Source organism: Ogataea haglerorum (assembly GCF_019207285.1).
Source record: "Ogataea haglerorum isolate 81-453-3 chromosome Unknown 81-453-3_NODE_13_length_241470_cov_96.230587, whole genome shotgun sequence".
Taxonomy (NCBI): domain Eukaryota; kingdom Fungi; phylum Ascomycota; class Pichiomycetes; order Pichiales; family Pichiaceae; genus Ogataea; species Ogataea haglerorum.
Window position 1 is genome coordinate 32,617 of NW_025065163.1, and position 19,215 is coordinate 51,831.

General features: G+C 48.3%; 12 protein-coding genes across 12 annotated transcripts; 5 read left to right on the forward strand and 7 right to left on the reverse strand.

Annotated features, from left to right (window-relative positions):
- Nucleotides 1–46: 46 nt before the first annotated feature.
- On the reverse strand, nucleotides 47–1,470 carry KL911_004323 (uncharacterized protein; the record flags this gene model as incomplete). The annotated part of the gene is made up of 2 exons (XM_043199602.1): nucleotides 47–1,183; nucleotides 1,378–1,470. The coding sequence occupies 2 exons, from the start codon at nucleotides 1,468–1,470 to the stop codon at nucleotides 47–49; spliced, it is 1,230 nt and encodes a 409-aa protein (XP_043052815.1).
- A 276-nt stretch (nucleotides 1,471–1,746) lies between these two features.
- Nucleotides 1,747–2,824, reverse strand: KL911_004324 (uncharacterized protein; the record flags this gene model as incomplete). Its single annotated transcript, XM_043199603.1, has 2 exons — nucleotides 1,747–2,748; nucleotides 2,813–2,824. The coding sequence occupies 2 exons, from the start codon at nucleotides 2,822–2,824 to the stop codon at nucleotides 1,747–1,749; spliced, it is 1,014 nt and encodes a 337-aa protein (XP_043052816.1).
- Nucleotides 2,825–2,998: 174 nt separating this feature from the next.
- On the forward strand, nucleotides 2,999–4,639 carry KL911_004325 (uncharacterized protein; the record flags this gene model as incomplete). Its single annotated transcript, XM_043199604.1, has 1 exon — nucleotides 2,999–4,639. One exon carries the CDS (start codon nucleotides 2,999–3,001, stop codon nucleotides 4,637–4,639), a length of 1,641 nt encoding a protein of 546 aa, XP_043052817.1.
- Nucleotides 4,640–4,749: 110 nt separating this feature from the next.
- KL911_004326 (uncharacterized protein) lies at nucleotides 4,750–5,642 on the forward strand (the record flags this gene model as incomplete). Its single annotated transcript, XM_043199605.1, has 2 exons — nucleotides 4,750–5,537; nucleotides 5,618–5,642. 2 exons carry the CDS (start codon nucleotides 4,750–4,752, stop codon nucleotides 5,640–5,642), a joined length of 813 nt encoding a protein of 270 aa, XP_043052818.1.
- Nucleotides 5,643–5,889: 247 nt separating this feature from the next.
- Nucleotides 5,890–6,814, forward strand: KL911_004327 (uncharacterized protein; the record flags this gene model as incomplete). The annotated part of the gene is made up of 2 exons (XM_043199606.1): nucleotides 5,890–6,723; nucleotides 6,794–6,814. The coding sequence occupies 2 exons, from the start codon at nucleotides 5,890–5,892 to the stop codon at nucleotides 6,812–6,814; spliced, it is 855 nt and encodes a 284-aa protein (XP_043052819.1).
- A 329-nt stretch (nucleotides 6,815–7,143) lies between these two features.
- Nucleotides 7,144–11,838, reverse strand: KL911_004328 (uncharacterized protein; the record flags this gene model as incomplete). The annotated part of the gene is made up of 1 exon (XM_043199607.1): nucleotides 7,144–11,838. One exon carries the CDS (start codon nucleotides 11,836–11,838, stop codon nucleotides 7,144–7,146), a length of 4,695 nt encoding a protein of 1,564 aa, XP_043052820.1.
- Nucleotides 11,839–11,868: 30 nt separating this feature from the next.
- On the reverse strand, nucleotides 11,869–12,639 carry KL911_004329 (uncharacterized protein; the record flags this gene model as incomplete). The annotated part of the gene is made up of 1 exon (XM_043199608.1): nucleotides 11,869–12,639. The coding sequence occupies one exon, from the start codon at nucleotides 12,637–12,639 to the stop codon at nucleotides 11,869–11,871; it is 771 nt and encodes a 256-aa protein (XP_043052821.1).
- A 46-nt stretch (nucleotides 12,640–12,685) lies between these two features.
- Nucleotides 12,686–13,966, reverse strand: KL911_004330 (uncharacterized protein; the record flags this gene model as incomplete). Its single annotated transcript, XM_043199610.1, has 1 exon — nucleotides 12,686–13,966. One exon carries the CDS (start codon nucleotides 13,964–13,966, stop codon nucleotides 12,686–12,688), a length of 1,281 nt encoding a protein of 426 aa, XP_043052822.1.
- A 96-nt stretch (nucleotides 13,967–14,062) lies between these two features.
- KL911_004331 (uncharacterized protein) lies at nucleotides 14,063–14,758 on the reverse strand (the record flags this gene model as incomplete). The annotated part of the gene is made up of 1 exon (XM_043199611.1): nucleotides 14,063–14,758. The coding sequence occupies one exon, from the start codon at nucleotides 14,756–14,758 to the stop codon at nucleotides 14,063–14,065; it is 696 nt and encodes a 231-aa protein (XP_043052823.1).
- Nucleotides 14,759–15,253: 495 nt separating this feature from the next.
- On the reverse strand, nucleotides 15,254–16,720 carry KL911_004332 (uncharacterized protein; the record flags this gene model as incomplete). Its single annotated transcript, XM_043199612.1, has 1 exon — nucleotides 15,254–16,720. The coding sequence occupies one exon, from the start codon at nucleotides 16,718–16,720 to the stop codon at nucleotides 15,254–15,256; it is 1,467 nt and encodes a 488-aa protein (XP_043052824.1).
- A 102-nt stretch (nucleotides 16,721–16,822) lies between these two features.
- On the forward strand, nucleotides 16,823–17,392 carry KL911_004333 (uncharacterized protein; the record flags this gene model as incomplete). Its single annotated transcript, XM_043199613.1, has 1 exon — nucleotides 16,823–17,392. The coding sequence occupies one exon, from the start codon at nucleotides 16,823–16,825 to the stop codon at nucleotides 17,390–17,392; it is 570 nt and encodes a 189-aa protein (XP_043052825.1).
- A 109-nt stretch (nucleotides 17,393–17,501) lies between these two features.
- On the forward strand, nucleotides 17,502–19,031 carry KL911_004334 (uncharacterized protein; the record flags this gene model as incomplete). The annotated part of the gene is made up of 1 exon (XM_043199614.1): nucleotides 17,502–19,031. The coding sequence occupies one exon, from the start codon at nucleotides 17,502–17,504 to the stop codon at nucleotides 19,029–19,031; it is 1,530 nt and encodes a 509-aa protein (XP_043052826.1).
- Nucleotides 19,032–19,215: the final 184 nt, after the last annotated feature.

The window sequence follows — 19,215 nt, forward strand, 5'->3', positions numbered from 1 at the left end:
AGTACGTTTTATATTATTTACTTATTATTTGCATCTGCGCAAATGCTTATGTACTATCAATAATTTGCTGGACAAGTTTTGGGCTCTCTTCCGGGTGGTCCGCGTTCAGTTGCTCGAGCACGTTGCCAAGAATATTGTAGGTCTCAAAATCTCCTCCAGACCAGCTGATAGGCGTGACGGTGATCAGGCAGTCGCCGTTGTCTACACTCATCTCGCTGAGGATTTTGTCCTTGTTCCGCGGCAGATCCTTGTCGATGCTGTACACAGAGTCGATCTTGGCGACACCTCTGGTTTCATCATAACTCAAGGACGGAACCTTGTTATACCCCCCTATTGTGCGGGTCTCGATGAAGCTGAAATCTCTGTCGGTGTCCATGCACGAGGCCTGTGCGCGCAGATTGATATTGAGCCCCACACCGTTGGGCAGCAGTCTAGGGTTATCGTTCCGTCTCTCGTTCTCAAAGTACTGTCTCAGTTTTGGCGATCTTTGTAGCGAACGCGAGGTATGGAAGTTATGTTTACCATAACTGGACTCGTGCGTGAGCTGTGCGACCAGCGCCTCAATTCGCTGTATGTACAGGGCCAAAAATTCGCTGGCCTCGTCCGCGTTGTACTCGTCCAAGGGACTGGCAGCTATCATGCCCAGATCCTCGTTGCTGTTGACGTTGAGAACGGGGATGTTTCTGGTCTGTGCGAGCCTCATCACGGTCAGGTCCACGTACGTTTGTTGACAGTACAAACCGTCCACGAGATGGCCCGCAGACGCGACGATTATTATGTCGATGGACGACATCTCCGTGTAGTGGTGCGGAAGGAGATAGTCGAGCGCGAAAAGCGCAGTGCCCATCACAGAGCCCTTGACATACCACCTGTCGTCCTGTTTGCATCCGTAAAATTTATCTCCGACCTGGAGGCCGAGCAGGTCGTCCAGGTCGAATTCCTGCTCGTCCAGGAAATCTTTGAGATCAGCATCACTAATAGGAGTGGTGTCGATGGTGACCTCGTTCTCGGTAGGCGAAGTCAGGTGAAGCGGTGAGACGGATATCACCTTGTGGTTTGCACTCAGCACCTGGTGGAAAGCCGTCGAGATACTCGATCCGTACGGAGACGGATTGAGCACCAGGATGCTGAGGGTTGCAGCGAGACGACTGAAGCAGAGACTGGTGCACACAATCGCGCAGAACTGTTGAAGACGCATACGAAGATTAACGGATTACGATTTTGGGGCCGGCCGGGTCTTTATAAATTTCAGGGCCCCGTGCAGCTAGATAATTAGAAGGGCACGGGCTATAAGTAATGCACGTTAAAAGAAAAGTTCACGTCCCCAGTCCCACAAGACGTCGCCAGTAATTTATCGTGTGCGGCTGAGACACCCACGTGTGGCGGTGCACGGATTTCTCGTCTTAATTTTCTCTTCTTGCCTTTAGCAATACGTGATATGAGACTCCGATTGCCTTCTCGCACCATCATAACGGCGACGCTGGTCCATCTGATGCGTCTCTCTAGCGCATACCACTCTTTTGACCGTTTTCTACGCCAGGAGATTGCGCATTTCGCCAGCTCTCACTGTCTTTGCGGATGCCATCTAATCCTCTATGACTCGCCAGAACTGAACTGAACACAGACAGGAAGTCGCCACCAGACACTCACCAACGCATTCCGACAACCATGTCATACGCTCACGATCGATTACGATAGTTACAGATGCATGTCCATGGGTATATGGGTCTAATATTATTGCTGTATTTACATTTGAATCTCCTCGATTTCGAGCCCACAGTCCTTGCAACGACGCCGCACCATGCCGGGTTCTCCCGTGGGCTCTCCTCGGCTCCAGTGGTGCTCGTGTCTTGCGTTGCGCTCGCCGCGTAACTTCCGCGTAAACTCTTCGGCCCGCATCTTCTTCCTCATCTCGCGAAGACGCGTGTTGAACTTCTTGTCGCGTCGCTTGACGCGCATTTCCTCTCGTCGAAGCCACTCCTTGTCCAGGTTCTCCGCAGAGCCCCATTTTTTGAACGCGTACTCCTCGATCTGGTATCTCAGAAAAAGCTGCATTTTCGAGTAAGTTCCGCTGTGCGGGTTGGCTTTGACCAGCCTTTTGAACAGCGTTTCGTCCGCGAGCTCGGGCTCGGTCAAAAAATAGTCCTCTTTGCACTCTGTTTTCGTCAGTAGAGAGTATTTCTCCGGGTATTTGTTTTCGCAGCTCTTGCACACGCGACAGCCAAAAGTTTGAAGCAAGTTCCGGTTCAGTTCGATGGAGCCGCATTCAAAACACTTCGGAGCATTCGCAATGTCCAACGGCGGAGCAGGCTCGACCAAGGGCCGGTTCTTTTGTTCTTCTTGCCACTGTTCCAGGGTTTTATCCGTTTCTCCGGCCCCCTTGCGGTCTGCGTCCGACAGAAATCCTCCATAGGTGTCCTGCATCGTGCTGAAGTCGTACTCAATGTAGTCTGCCTTCTTCACAGACGGCCTAATGCGCTCCTGCACATGGTTGTGGCCGCCTTTTTTTGCACCTTCGATTCCGCCACCAGGAGCGTCTGGTGTGTATGTCGACTGATCTGCAACCCGGTAATTCCCCTTTTCCATTCCCTCGCGGATACGGCGCCGCTCCAGGGCTTTTTGTCGATTTTTCTCGATCAGTTCTCGTTGCTCTGGGGTCAGCTCTTTCTGGGGCTGCGGCTGATTCTGGCCCTTCAACGCCTGCTGCCGGAGTCTGATCTTCTCCAGAGCGTGGGCCCTATTTTCTGCCTGCCAGTTAGCACATCTCGCTGCTGCTCAACTTACTAGCTGGCGGTGTCTCTCCATTTTAAACTTTGCAGTACATTGCTCTGTTGCTCGCACTTGTGACAGTGACAGAATTATTTTTCAGAAAATATTTCCCTCTAGCTGTTTTGATTCAGGCATATCACTAATACTTAAAGTCTCTCCTTACAACCTCTAATTTAGAACGGCAGTTTGTGATAACCGCTGATCCACGGCTAGCCACACCAATCACAGAATGTCAGGAAACCGATGGAACGACAGAAACTCAATCAATAATTTCCCTCCACTCACACCTTCCACGCCGCGAAATAATGATTCTGGCGTGTCCAATCCTACGCTCTCCTCGCCAGGGACGCCACGAAGAGCCAAGAGGAAGACGATGTACAGTGACAGGTATATTCCAAGCAGAACTGGGGTCGATCTCCAGGCAGCCTTCAGTCTGAACTCGGACGCGGTCCAGTCATTCTCCGCAGCAGAACACTCGAATGGGGCATCGGGGTCGATTATCGAAAACGATATAGATTACATCCGCGAAGATGAGGCAAACAGAACGTTCGATGCAGTGCTCAAGTCCGAACTTTTCGGCGACAATCTTCCAGCAACGTTCTCAAGCAGAAAGAGTCTGAACCCCAGCGCCACACACACAAGCTCGAGCTCTAACCCGTCGCGAACCCAGATCACGCCTCCGGGCTCCAATAATCCAAGCCAATCCGGGTCCCAGCTCAATCTCGAAGACGGTGTTCAACATACCCCTCGCCAATCTGGAAACATCTTCACCTACCAGTCGCCTTCCAAATCCCGCCCCGCATCTTCCTCGTTGAACGTGCACAATGAGCTTTACTCGCTCAGTCCGGTGCGCGCAGACAGTCAAAAGATACTTCTGTCGCCGCAAAAAAAGCCCCGGTCGATATCCAAAGTGCCTTATCGAGTGCTGGACGCCCCGGAGCTCGCAGACGATTTCTACCTTAACCTCGTTGACTGGGGATCCCAGGACGTTTTGGGAGTTGGTTTGGGCTCTTGTGTGTACCTGTGGGATGCTTCCAGTGGCTCTGTGAATCGTTTGTGCGACCTGGGCTCCAACGACACTATAACCAGTTTATCGTGGATCGGAGCCGGCACCCATCTGGCCATTGGAACGAGCTCGGGATTAGTGGAGATATGGGATGCCACGATGGGCAGATGCACGCGCACAATGACAGGTCATTCGTCGCGGGCATCTTCATTGGCATGGAACCAACATATCCTGACTTCTGGATCAAGAGACAGATCCATTCTGCACCGGGACGTGCGAGATCCGTCACACTATATCAAGAGGCTCGAGCGACACAAACAGGAGGTGTGCGGATTGAGATGGAACATCGAAGAAAACAAACTTGCCTCCGGAGGCAATGATAACAAGCTTTTGGTTTGGGAAGGCATGAACGAAGAGCCACTTTTCAGGTTCACCGAGCACCAAGCCGCGGTTAAGGCGATCGCATGGTCGCCTCACCAGCGTGGGATTCTTGCCTCCGGCGGAGGAACCGCAGACCGAAGAATCAAGATCTGGAATACCATCACAGGACTGAAAATCAACGATGTCGACACAGGATCGCAAGTCTGCAATCTGGCATGGTCCAAGAACTCGAACGAGATTGTTTCTACGCACGGCTACTCCAGAAACCAGATAGTGATCTGGAAATATAATACGATGCAGCAGATCGCGTCTTTGACTGGACATACCTACAGAGTGCTGTATCTGGCCATGTCTCCAGACGGCCAGACCATTGTCACTGGCGCGGGGGATGAGACGCTGAGATTTTGGAACGTTTTTGAAAAGAACAAAAATGATACTGGTCCTTCATCTGTTCTTCTGGACGCGTTCATGCAACTCAGGTGATCTCTACTCACCAACTAGATTCATGTTGACTATATTTATTTTCTACACCTTAGACCTTGATTTGCATTATTTAGTCGCGTAATGGTATTTTTTGATCTAATCTTTTTGTTATGGAGGGTTTCGAAGACGGGCTCGTATTGACGCCCATCTTGGCCACCTCCAAAATCCCAATTCTTGCCTTGATAATTGGTTACTGCTACAAGGATTTGCCACCGTCCACAGTCCCCCCGATACTCTCTACCTTGGTCCAGCTTATAGAACATAACGACCTCAGGGAGAGCCAGACAGAGTTGATCAGCCTGTATTTTCCCTCTCTCAAGGAGATTCTCAAATTGATAGAAGACGCGGTCACGTCTTTTGCAAAGGAGATGAATACGCAGACCCCCACGGAGGTGGCTAACGATGTCAAAGCTGTTCAGAAATACCTGCTAAATTCGCTGTGGAGTATAACTTCTCTGGACATGTTCCACGATTTTGTGTCCGGCGTCAACAGGCTGCTAGTAGACTATGAGAACACACCCAAAAATGAGAGTGTCGACAAAGGAACGCAACCGGAAAAGCTCCTTACCTCCTCCAGTTTTCTAGGCAGGTTTGTCTACAACATAGCAATCGCATTTGAAGTGCTGGTGTTCGACGATACTGTTGAGCTTTGGAACACGTTCCTCAAATACAGGGAGGAAACGAAGGAGCTTTGGTCGAACCTCAATGGCCATGAGGTCAGACAGAGCCATCATGACGAACCACAAACGCAGTGGCAGAGACAGGTGCTGCGAAACAGCGGGTTACTGGACGCCCGTGTGGACGGCTCGCGTCAACAGGTTATCTCGCAAATTGACCTTGCACAGATGCTCGAGCAGCAGGTTCAGATAATGCAAAAATATTCTCCTCCTCCGCCTCAGTCAATGAAGAATATATTGAAACTTCTTTCCGAATCTCAACGTGGCATCATCCCTTCTGCACACTACATTGACTATCTAGAGAGTTGGAAACAAAGCGATTATGAAGGATCTTTCAATGCACTACACCGATATTTCGACTACATGATGTCCAATAAACAGCAACTATTTTACCACTACGCGCTGCTCTCTCTCGCTACTTTACATGCTTCGTTTAATTCCGATGATGAGGCCCTGAGGGCCATTGACGAGGCCATTCTTGTGGCCAGAGAAAATAAAGATCTTGATTGTCTCAACTACCTACTTACTTGGCTGTTCAACTTCCTGAAAGATAGACCGCATCTATATTCCAAGATGGGAAACCATACTAGTCGAGACCAGATTCTGCAATTCTTGAAAATCAAGACCAAAGAAAGTAGAAATTGGGTGCTTCAGTCGATGACCTTCCAGTACCATGCGGTGCATTTCACTCTGGACGGTGGTCCGTTGCGCAAAATTCTTGAAAATATTACTCGCGCGTCCTACGTCCTTCTTAATTTCGATATTGGTGCCAGTATCAGGTCGACGTTTGTGCGAAACTGCCAGCTGAGTGCCTCCGTTTGGAGTAGGGTTGGGGTCCCCACGCTGGCTCGACTGTACACTGATGTGGCTCTGGACGCCTGCGGGCCCAACTTGAGCGTTTTTGATGATTTATCGATTGGCATGCGCCGGGCAGCTCTGGCCTATGAAAGAGGAGACGTGGATGAAGCCATTGCTGAATTTCAGTCATACGAAGAGACAGCCGTGAACGATATTTCATTGATGAAGATATGGGAACCAAGATTTATGCTGCTGCAAAGCGATCTCTGGCTCAAAAAATGTCGCTACAAAGCGGTGTCCATTCTACTGGCACGACTCCAAAGCGAGGCAGAAGAGATTAACGACCAAGACCTCTACTATGAGTTGCAACTTCGCAAAGCGCAGTACGAATTAAAGATTGGCAACCAGGGTGAGGCTGTCAAGATTGTGACAAATGCCCTTTCCCGAATCGGAGCTGATGACCATTCATACAACCACTACTGGTACATAGAGCTTCAAATTTTCTATGCGACGATCATGGCCCAATCATCATCCAGTCCTGAGAGAGCCATTACAATCATCATCGATGCGTTGGCCTCCGCACACAAGTCATCCTTGATCACGCTGACGGTGAAAGGGTTCATTGTTCTGTGTGAAATGATACTGAAAATCGATCCTGTTGACTCTGCACAGGATGCAGAGGCAATTCTTGAAAAATTGATGCCTCTGTCACTGCAAATAGGAAACTTATGGCTCTCCTCTTATGGATACTACTTGCTTGCCCGAGTGCTCATGATCAAGACTGAAACAGAGGACATCTCTGATGCACATCAGCTGAAGGAAGGGTGCAACAAAATACTGGACTATCTGGAAACATCAATTACAGGATTCAAGCGTACGCATGATCTAGAAATGATGCACAAAGCATTTATGGTGGAGAAAAGGCTTGCAGAGTTCAGTCAATTTCCTGACCTGTTGAACCATGCAAACGGCTCTATAAGCCAGCTGGACAAACGAATACACGAAGAGAATAAATATTCAATGTACTGATCACCAACCGAGGTACTCAGCGTAAGCTGCCATTGTTTTCTCCGTTTGACGGATCGCTTTGATTCGATCGTAGAAAACAGAGCAATCCTCATTGGTACATGCCAGCGCAGTGGAAAGCGGTGAGTTGTTATTTCGCATACTCCGTTTGGTACATTGCTTGCAGACTAACAATGTGTCATCCATTTGGGATTCCTTCGCACGCACGCGCGAGCGCATGTGAGCGATTGTCTGCAGCTCATTGGTGCTACACTCGCGACACAGCTTGCCTGCTCTGCCTAGCGCTTTTTGAATCACAGTATTGCAATTAACACACCTGGCGCTGTTGACAAAAGGTGTTTTAAAATTCAGTTGATCCAAGTTCGGGGCAATCAGATTCCGCGGAAGCTCATCGAACCATTTATTGACATCGACGCCGCAGAGGTTGAATATCCGTTGGAGTGGGGGTATAAGCACTTTAGTGATATAATAGAATGCATCCAGTTCGAGATTTCCGTTAGCTATAAAATCTCTTGGAGCCATGCATCGATCACGAAGCAGTTGGTCTTTATATCCCTTGGCGACCATGTAGAACACTCTTTCCCTATACTGGGGCTCGGCGCGAGGGTCTTCGGCAACCTTCTTCATTGTGATGCGAGCACCTGGAGGGACAGAAGTCGGATTTTTGTATGACCCCAGTCTAATTTCCTTGCCAAACAAGAAATCCTGCAAATTGGCCTTGTTCTGCATGATTTTGAGGAATTGCAGATTCACGTATTGCTTCACTTTGGTGAGGTCTTTGGTCTCAAACAGTAGGCGAAGCGACTTCTCCACCATTTTTTGCTGGGCAGGCACTCCGTCGCGTCGCACAGTTTCTATACCCTTGGCATCGAACTTGGGCGTTTCTTGGTCTTCGTGCTCGTAAGCGTATCCCGCGTATCTTTTCTTGCTAATTAGCACACATGGAAAGTATACCTTTTCGAATTTCAGACGAACGGGAGACGGGTTCATAGAGGTGATGTGGTTCGATATTTCGCGGCCTAGTTTGAATGCGTCCGCCTTGCTCTTTCCCGGAAGATACACAAACAACGAGTCTGTGTCTCCGTATACCACTTTGGCGCCCCATTTTTCGTTCTTCTCGATCTCGCTTATTGCGCTGTGCAGTGTTTCTCGTGCAGCAGAGACTATAGCGTCTGCTATGGCCGAGTTGGGCATTCTGCCCGAGTACGTCGCAGAGGCGTACCCGTATGTGACGTTGGCAATCAGTTTCAACGCCAGTTGTCTGTTATTGTAGAGTTTGTAGAGCTCTGAATCGTCTTTGAGGCCGTTCATGGTATCTTTCACGAGAATGCGTGCATCCAGAATTTCGCTCAGCATCTTGGCCAGGACAGATTTTCTAACGTTTGGCTTCAAGAACATAAGTCCGTTTGGCGTGACAGTGATGTGTTTCTCAAACAACTTCAGGAGCCCAGGTGGTAATTTCCAGGACGTGATTCCTATGGTTTGTGTCTTTTTAGGGTCATAACCCTGTAGTCTGCCAAGTAACGTGGAATAGCACAAATTATGGGCAATTATCAAGGACGGATACAGCGACTGGAAATCTAGGACAAGCAACGGACTCTTGTAGAACGAGCTTTCGGGTTCCAAGATGAGGGGAATCACCTGGAGCGGGTCCTGTTTGAAAACCTGTTTCTTCGACGGAGAAATGAGAATGAAATTCTCTGCCTTTGCTAGACGCACTAGAAGACTTTCCACTTTGAACTGCGACCCGCGGTAGAACACCGAGTAGTAGTCGATTCCCAAAAACCGCGACTCCTCCACAGTCCTCTCGATGATTTCCATCTTATCGATCAGTTTCATCTGCCAGTGCAGCCTGGACATGTAGTACTCTACAAGATTGCTGAGATTTCCCGGATTTTTGGAAAGAAACCACTGCGTCAGGACTTTGTGGTCGTAGTGCGGAATCTTGATGTGCAAAGTGTGCCATACCACGTTTTCCAGGGAGTACCTGTTGATACTCAGCTCTTTTCTCAATGGTCGCCATAGATTCAGCATGTGTCTGCCTGTGATTTTTATTCCAGAGGCATGCGTATAGCCCCATCGGTCGTTCAGCTTGTTCAGCTGTTTGGTGGCCACTCTGGACAACCGCACACCCAGGTCCATTTTATGCACTTTTCGAAACCTTTCCAGCATATATCCCCAGGAAGCGGAGTGAATTTCGTATCCTGAGAGAATGTCTGGATCCACGAATTCAACCAGGGAAATCAGCTCTCTCACCATGTCAATCTCACTTATGAAAGTCTGCACAGGAAAGCCGATTTGCTTTCGTGTAATTTCGTGGGAGTTGACGACAAACACCCCGGATCCCGCAATCCCAAGGTCGATTGGATAGTTTTGATCGTCAAAAGACCAAAAAATCGCCCTGACCTCGTCCTTTAGTGGGTCCGGAAACAGGTCTCCGCGAGTGTTAACGTGCAGCTCCATGTTCAGCACAATCAGCTTGTTAAAATTGTTTGCTTTGCGCACAATAGGAGACTGGAAAGACGGGGCCTTGTATCCCTTCATGTTCTGCGTTGCCTGGTCGATCTGGGACCTAAGCAGCTGCGACCGAGTCTTGATAGGGTCCGGGTGCTCGACAGACCATCGAAGGACATCTTCGTACGACGGCGCGCGCTCTCGGTAACTCCAGATACTCGCTACTCCGTCTCCAGCTATATGGACGGAGTTCGAGGTGGTTTTCGTAGCAACGTCGTACGCTTTGAGACCCTGGAGATCAAGACACTTGATCTGGAACTTGCGGCCGGCAAAATACTCCGGTGCCTCGCTATATCCGGTCCTTGAGCTGTAATATGGATCGAGATAATCTATCTTGAGCATCGCATGGTCCTCGAAGCTTCTCATCATGGCGTCAAAACTTGGGAACGTCGGCGCCGGCATAGTCAGCTCAAACAGCTCTTCTGAAGCGTCCAGTTTGATGGCCGGATTGTCAATCTGTGTATCGTGCTTTGTTTCTGCACTGGTGTTGGTCTCGTCGCTATGTCTTCTAGCAGCTTGTGTCTGCTCGAATATCCGCAAATCCAGGTTCGTGGAGTCAGAACTCTGAGCTCCGTCCGTGTTTGTCTCCTCAGTAGCAGCCGTACCCGAGCTTTCGCCATCTATAAGCCCCAGCTTCTCCTGGATATGGGGTATACTGCCCAGAAAATCGTCTTCGTGCTCCGTCTCGTCCGACGAAGAGTCCGACGCGTCGGAGAGAGCGTCGACGTTCGAGACATCCTGTGTACTCGCAACGACCGGCTCTGTATCCTTTTCAAGCAGCCAGTCGCAGATCTGAGACTCGTGCAGAATCAGGTCCTCGGGAACCCTGAGCAGATGGCTCTCGGGAACCTGCGGCCGGTGGAACTGGTTAATGCTTTGGAAGCTGGTGCTATACTTTTTTAGCCAGTCATTTCTGGGTACCACGTTGTCCGGTTCCAGAGTATGCTTTGGATGCAGGCGGCTCCACTCCTTCTTGGACTCTTCAACACAGTACGCAAGCAGCTCGTTCAGCTCGTCCTGCTCTATCCAGGTGGTTCCGGTAAAGTCACGCTTTCCTCCGCTGAAGAGCTTGATGTTGGCCTGGGAAGACATGTTTCTCTGCCGCCGCTGGTACTCTAAGTCACCTAGCAGGCTCTTGATCGAGTAAATACAGCTGTCTCCGTCCTGGCTTTCGGGAATATCAAAAGATAGTTTTGAGTGAACATCTCGCTCTTTGCACGTTAATCTGTTTTTGAGCCAGACGGCGGATGTGTCGAGCTCACAAAACACCCGGCCCATCCGCGGATACTTTTCAGATAAAAGCACATTGACACTGAACATGTCACGAGTCAAATGGCGGGCTATTTCTGTCTTCACCTCAGGAGTGACCTTGACCTGGTTCAGGCTAGCGAAATCGGTCTCGAAGTAGTCCTGGAACGCATCCAGATGACCCTGTGTCAGAACCAAAGGAGATCTCCAAAATGCTTTCTCAAGATAAATCCAGTTGCAGCCAAAACAATTGTAATCAGTCAGAAACTGTAACATGTACGGGATATGGGCTTCGAACGGTTGCACCACTTTGCCAAACAGTTTTCCCTCTCCGAGCAGTCTCTCAAGCCTTTTGACGTGCCGGGGACTTACAAGGCTGATTTTTATGAATGGCGAAAAGCCAAAATGGTACCCGTAAAAAGAGTTGCCCTTCACAAGGGATATGTCTGCAACATACGTTTTTCCGGCGCCGATGTCCACTTCCTCGTCGTCAAATTCGTCCTCGTCGTCGTTGACATCGTCCATGTCCTCCAGATCGGTCGTCGCCCCCTCGTTAGCGGCTGGTTTGGGTTTTTTTCTGGGACGAAACCTAAACGATTGATAGATCTGCATGTCTATCTCGTTCTTCCAGCTTAATAGATGCTCGTCAATCTTCTTCTCGTCCGATGTGGGGCCCCTATACTGCACATACAGGTATGGAAAAACATTGTGAATGTGTAGAAGGCATGTGTGGCCCGTAGTCAGCTTGCCGTAGACCCTGATCACAGGGACCTGATTAAATGCAGTGCTATTGCCACTATACGGTTTATTGTTCAAGGTGAATCGCTGTTTGTCCAGGGACGACGGTGCCGACTGGTACGAGTCATACGACATAAGCTGTATCCTCAGCTCGGAACCATCTCGTTTGTCGTCTTCTGGTAGCGAGGAGTCCTTCATAGATAAATCATTTCATTACTCTAAAATATTTTATTTTTTTTGCGCGTCTTGGTATCTCGCTATCGAGTCGTCATGCAGGTTAAAAGTGAGTTTCCGCACCTCATGGACGTCAAGGTCTGTCCGCGAGCGCACAGGTCTGGCCTGGTCGATCTTGTTGAGTGATTCGATGTACTTATAGTGGATGCGGTTTCTTTTAGGCGGCGTCACAAACGACGGGACTGCAGTCCTTTTGGTCGAGGCGTTAACGCCAGCCGTGTTTATCATGAACCCCTGTGTGAGCTGGTGCTTTGGGGCCAGAATCCCCGATCTCCCAGCCTCGTTGGTCTCGAAAGTCTGAATATAGCCCGGGTACTCGTGGATGCGCAAATCCGCTAACGCGGAACGTTTTGTGGCCGATCGTTGCGGCGAGCGGTTCTCGATTTCTTTGCACTTGTTGCTGCGGGGATTCTCGTTCTCCTTGTTTTCCACATTTGTCACTGCCATCGACTCTAGCGAGTCAAGGGCATCCCTATAATTCGTGTGATCCTCGTAAATCTGGAACTCCTTGTGCGCTCTGTGCTTCTTTGTTGGCGAGTTGAGCCCACCAGATGGTCTTTTCCCAGGCGAGAGTCTGACTAAGCCAGAGGCCAGCGACTCGCTGCTGTCAAACTTTGAAGGAGACGACTTGTCAATTGGAACAGGCGACAGCGATCTGGAGGGTGACTTGGAGCTGTTGTGTTTGTAAGGGGACGTCGACCGCGAAACACCATGAATATTGGTGTCTTTGGCGCCCAATGGTTTACGTTCAGTTCTTCCTCTCATACGCGACGCGAATAAAAAAAAGGGGGGACTAAAATTAATTTATTTATCAATTTAGGCCCGGATTTAGCTCCTTTTCCATCTTGTCTTTCTCGGCTATCCATATTTTTGACAAAGAAATTGCTCCCGCTCCGAGCCCGAAAAGAAGATGCAGGGGCTCATCAACCTTCAAATGGAACACACTGACTGTGTCATAAGCGAAATCGCATAGCAGCTTGAGGATCTCGAGTTGCACCATGTATTTTTCTTTGGATATTTTCTTCAGCTCTGTAGAATACTGCACCAGCTGTGTTTTGGCATCTGTGTTTTCCAGCGGCCCATATAGTGATATTGGGGACTGGTCGGCTTTGATCGTGGAAACGAGCCGTTTGGCGCGCTGTTTGACTTGGTAGTTGATCTTTAAGGAGTTTTCCTTATTGCTCAGTTGCGACAGCTTCTCGAACTGTGCACGAAGTCCCAGTATGATGTTTGTGTACCAGGCGAGCGCCTCGTGTCTGACGGCAAATCTGCGGTAGTTGGGAGTTGTTTTTTCGTCTAGAAGGCCGATTTTGTACGCGAGCAGTGACTCGTCGAACCAGGCGTAATACAGCGCGCAAACTTCACCCAACGATTTGAAATTGCACCAGTCAGACTTCAGTCGCTGCAGTTTCGTGGAAGCTTTCTCTGACGACTGCAAAAGGCCCACAGTCTCCGAGATTCGGGACAACAACTTGAGGACTTTCGTCGGCACAGTGCCGGCCCGTAGCATCTGTCTGTATATAGAGAGAATCTTTGTGAGGCCGACGAACCTGGCCTCAAATTGGCCCAGAAATAACACCACTATCAGTTCTGGCTGCGCAACAAGCTGCCGAAGCACGTCCTGGGTTTTCCCGTTGAAGTCCACGCTTGTCAGCTTGAAGTTGTTGAGAAACTGTGTTTTGCGAGCTCTAATGGAATACGCAATCAAAATTCGCAGTCCGTACTGAATGCATTTGCCAACTTTGTCCTTGCCTGCCAGTTGCGACATCACCCTGATCCACAGGTCCAGCTTGGAGGGCCTGATAAGAGGACTTCGCTGTATCGCTTCCGCAACCAGCTCATTGTTGGGTATCACGAGGTCTTCGTCAATGGGCTTTGGACTCACGATATCTAGACGCGGCATGCGGCTCATGGAAACGGGAGTTTGGAGTCTCGAAGGAGGCAGATGGCCCCCGTTCACGCTAGTCATGGTTTGTCCTCTTATCGGAGATGTCAGCCTGACTTTGTTGAAGTTATCCTTTTTCGTCTGGTAATAGTATGAGTAAACTCCCAAAGCACCCCCTTCCCTATAAAGATCGTCGTTAGACGACATACTTTCGCCTATTTTCCGTTTCAACTAATATAGTCTATATCAAGCAATCGTGCGCGGAAACGATTTTTTTATCTAACCACACCTCGCACCCGTCTATTACATGAGCACACCCTTCGTGCTAGGAACGTCGTCTCGTCCAGTGTACGAAGTCGCGTCTCTGATCGCGACTGCCAGCGCCTTGAACGCGCTCTCGCTGCGGTGGTGATCGTTAAAGCCCCGAATGCAGTCCACGTGCAGTGTTATGTGTGCACTGGTAGCAAAACTCTCTAGAACATGCGGAATCATCTCGCAGCTCAGATCTCCTATTTTCTCTCTCTTGAGCCCCAACTCGATCACAGCATACGGTCTGTTCGATAGATCCACAACAGCTCGACTAAGAGCCTCATCCAGGGGAGCATAGGCGTATCCAAAGCGTTTCATTCCTTTCACAGGACCAAGTGCTTTTTTGAACGTTTCGCCCAGAGCAATAGCGACGTCCTCTGCCGAATGGTGGTCGTCGATGTGGAGGTCTCCCTTGCACTCGACAATCAGAGACCATCCCGAGTGTTTGGCCAAAGCGTGGATCATGTGGTCGAGGAATCCAATACCTGTGTTGATAGAAATCACTTGTGCCGAGGTCGCCTGCGAGGCGTGATCATACTCCTTGTCCAAGATGGAATCTTTGCACGAGATGAAGCCTCCATCTAGACTCAGAACGATCTGAATCTTAGTCTCGTTGGTGATACGTCTGGTCTCTGCAAAACGGCGACATGTGCCGTTCACGTCCAGCTTTCTCTTTTTCTCTTCAGCCATATATAATGCAAGTACTTTTTTCTTATTTTATTTCATTTTATTTTATTTTATCATGCTGAGATTAGTCAGACCAATCAGAAGGTTTTCATTCATAAGACCGCTTCTCAACGAAGGATCCAGCCACCACACCCTCAGGCGGGAAAATGGAGAGATTAAGATCAAGGTGGAGCCGCTTCCTAGAATCAACGAATCTATAGAGAAAAAGAGAAGAAGATTGCTTTACCAATCCAGGAAAAGAGGCATCTTGGAGTCCGACCTGCTCTTGAGCAGATTTGCCGACAGGTACCTGGACACCATGACACCAAGCGAACTAGAAGAGTACGATAAACTCCTTGACGAGCCAGATTGGGACATCTACTATTGGGCAACTAAGAATTATGATGTTACTCCTTTGCCTGACAAATGGAAGAACTCCAAGATTTTGAAAAAATTACAGGAGTTGAGCGAAAATAAAGACAACGAGATTCTCAGAATGCCTGACCTTAAATCAAATGCTTAGTCCACGATGTCCGCGGTAGCCGATGGCTGCTCGCTAATTCCCTCGGCTTCGTCGTCTCCTAGCTCCTCATATTCCTCCTTCAAATGGTTGAACTCATCCTCGTTTTCCAGCAACGCTTGGATCTGGATCACACCACATTTATCGAATAGTTCTAATACGTTTTCGGCTTCCGAAATCGACATAGTAGCAAAGACTTTGTTTATGGCGTCCAGTTCCTTGGTCTCTAGCGCCTTTTGCATGTTTTCTGGGATTTGCTTGAAAGTTTCATATTCGGGAGTACCTTCAGCTGGGAGGTTAACAACGAGCTCTGAATTTGGATCCATCGATCTTAGCTGGATTTGCTCCACGCCTTCTTGTTGGGCGTTTTGTTCTTGTTCCTGCTTGATGACTTCACACCTGTTAACAATATGTTTGTACGTTTTTTCCAAATCTGCATCAAAAGTGCGAGCGGCTGGCGACGATTTGTCCATTAACTTAGTAACAAACAATCCAACGGCCTGTTGTTTCTGCTGAATCGTAGCCTTTGGTCCACCAGCAGCATTGAATAAATCGTTCAAGTACTGTAAAATGAGTGCCTGGTGAACGGTCTGTTTGGCCGTTTTAGTGTCTCCACTCAGTTGAGAGTCAAAAGTGCTCATCATCAAGGCGTCTTTCTGCTGCTCGCAAACGATGTAGAGATGGTTTTCAAGGAACTTGATGCTCTTCAGTAGGTCCGTAGCGGGGATGCTAGCAAACTCCTTCGTCTCTGGCAAGAGCTCAAGCTCATCAAGCTGGTCAAGAGGCTTGGAAGGTACTTGGGCCAATTTGGCCACTTCTGGAGTGTTAATTGTTTCTATGGTGGTAGTGGTGGATTTGGTCTTTTCAAAAGAGCCAGAGCCGGCCGATTGGGGAGCAGAAGATGAAGGAGTTTTGTTGATGATTGAACTGTTCCACCCATCATGAATATCCTCGCTTGAAATGTGCAACTCTTTCTCCTTCTTGAGCTCCTCGAGTTTTGGATCTATCTGCTTCAGAACAGACTCAATTTTTGCTCTGTGCTCAAGCAATTTTGCCAGCACAAGCTTTGGATCAGTGCTATCCTTGTCTTCCTTCTTAAGATCATCCGAGATCTGCACAAAAAGATCTTGAACCATCTCGTTATAAGGAATATTGTCGGCGTTTTCCTCCAAGGTGCATTTCTCCTTTGGATCAAAATTGGTATCCAGAAATTCGTTTCGTTTCTTCTCGTCTGCAATAGCGTCCCCTAGAGTAGCGATCATCTTGTCCACCCGCGCGTTTAGTCTGGTGTACATCTCTTTTTGGATTGTCAACCCTTTGATCTCGTTGTTTCTCTGCATCCGCTTTTCGTGGATATCCCTTTGTTTCCACCTGATAAAAGACCTTTTGTCGACATTTGGGTGCACCTCTATGTCAGAGTCGTCTGAAAGCTCGATTTTGTCCCACTTGGAATAATCAATTGGCATTTTTAAAACTAAAGCGAACCAAGAAAAGCCTAGAAATAAATTTATATTGGGGCGCGACTATCGTCGTCATTTGTTCTCGAGTTTATCGATTTTATCTTTATTATGGATTTTCTGGACCTACCGCCAGACGAAGCGGAGCCGCACAGTTTCAAGGAGGAAGAGAGCGTGCGTGCGTCGTTGTCAAAGGTATTGAACAGAACACCTACCATCCCTGAAAACGCGGACGAAGATGAGCCAACATCCGCAAAGGAATATGCGCAGCCGGAGTCTGTCTCTTCAAGAAAGGGCACCATAACGGGCTCGTTGCCTCAATCGATCGATAAGAAACGCAAGGACAACATGAACGAGAAGATATACGAGCTGTACGAGTCAATTCCGAGCGAGTTGTTTGTGGACAGTAAAGACAAGTCGTCAGGCACGAAAGATGGCAAGCCGAACAAGGGACAGATCCTAAGCAAGGCTGTGGAGTATATCAGCAAACTCCAGGCCGAAATTGACGAGAAAAACAGAAAAGAGGTCGAGTTGAGCATACGATTGCGCAATCTGGAAATTGCACAGAACGTACCGGCCTCGCAGCGGTTCAATCTGCTACACACAAGCGCAGAACTTGGGTTGGCGAAGATCGGTGTTGGCCCGCTGGCACAAGAGTCTTCTGAGTCCCCCAAACCATGATAGCTTGGTACTATATTTATTGTAATCTGCGTCAATCGGCGCGATTCGACGCGCATCGACGTCCTAAAAATTTTTTTTCGATCTTAAAAATTTATTTATTTCAGCTCCAATGAAGCTTGTGGAGTGTGTGGCCGACCAGCGTGGAAGGTTCCTTGCATGTGTGCTTAGCTGGCCTGGAAGAAGTGAAGTGAGGATTCTTTCTTTTGAAATCGAGGAGCTCAAATCCAGTATTGAGCTTGGACCAGATGAGAAAATAGAACGGGTCAAATGGCTCCAGAACAAAGACACAAGCTATCTGGGCGTGCTTCTCTCCACTAATGAAATCCTGATCTATTCTCCACTGTCGAAAGAGGTGGTAAACAAGATTTTCACTGTTTCTACCCTCATTGATTTTACTGATGGGCCGGGCCAGGATGTCTGGGGATACGATAGAAAGAACATGACGCTACGCAAATTTGGTCTTTTCGAGAATCGTATGGTGGACTCCCGTCCTTGGACAACAGATAAGCAATGCCAGTATCTCCAGTATCTTCACTTTAAGCTTGCTATTGCGTCCTCTGCTTTGTACGTCTTTGACCCCTATAAAATAGGAGATGCCGAGGAGGAGGTCAAGATCGCGGCTCCAAAAGCCCATCAATCACAGATAACTAGCATTCTGATCTGCGAAAAAGACCCAGACTTGCTTGCGTTGGCCAGGGAGGATGAGCCCTTGATACAGATTGTCTCGCTTTCCAGCTCTAAAGTGCTGTCTTCGCTCAGATGTTCATCTGCCGTGAAGTCATTGGTGCTGCTGCAAGATCTCTCAATCGCTGCTGTGACAGAGGATGGTGCCATTGAGATTTTTGCGGAGGTTTTCGGCAAAAAGTCTAGAAAGCAGCTCGTGTCGAATTTGCAACTGAAACCAAACACAGCTGTCAAGTTCGTTAGTCTTGTAAGCAGAAAAGATCATTTTGTTGGCTTGTGGTTTGACGGCTATGATGTCAGTACCACCACTTTCGAAATCGAGGATTTATCCCAAGAAGGAGAAGTTATTATTGACGTCGGCCACGAAAGTGATTCTGGCTCTGACGAGGAGAACAATGTCGAGGAGGACGAAAGTGATGAAGAGGACTCGGAAGAGTTTTTAAGAGAAGACATCAACGGACTATATTCACTGATACTCGAGAATATTACGAATATGGACCGACTGGCTACCATATTGTCTCAGAACCAAGATAACGCCAAATCAATCATGTTCTTGCTGAAGGATCAAGAGACGATTGATCTCTTCAAGCAGCTGACGCTCAAAATTACAGACGATACGCAGAACTCGCAGGAATTGGGGACTTGGCTCAGGTGGCTACTCATTTCCAAAGGGAATTTGATTTCCCAAGACGCAGACTCGGTTGGTTTGTTAAAACTGCTCCAATCTTCTCTCGCCGAGAATATCCGCCTACTTCCCAGCCTTTTAACGTTACAGGGACGTCTTTCTCTGTTGCAATCTCAGCTCAAATTGAGAAATGATATGATGAACAGATTCACAGAGACTCGCAACGAGGTGAGTTTTGTCGAGAGCTCGGTGTTTTTAGATGGAGAGAATGACGATTTGGAGTACCAAGAAGAAGCAGAGGAGGAAAACGACGAGGAGGACGAGGACTGACGAATGTACTGACTAAACTAATAGATGCATATTTCAGGAGTAGGTGTGAGGATTACCTTCTTTCTTTTAGAAAAAAATTAGCAGGCTTTTTTTTTTTTTTTTTTTTTTTTTTAAAATTTTTTTTTTTTTTTTTTTTTTCTTTGCCCATAAAATTTATATCAGTTTTATAAAACTAATAGAAAGA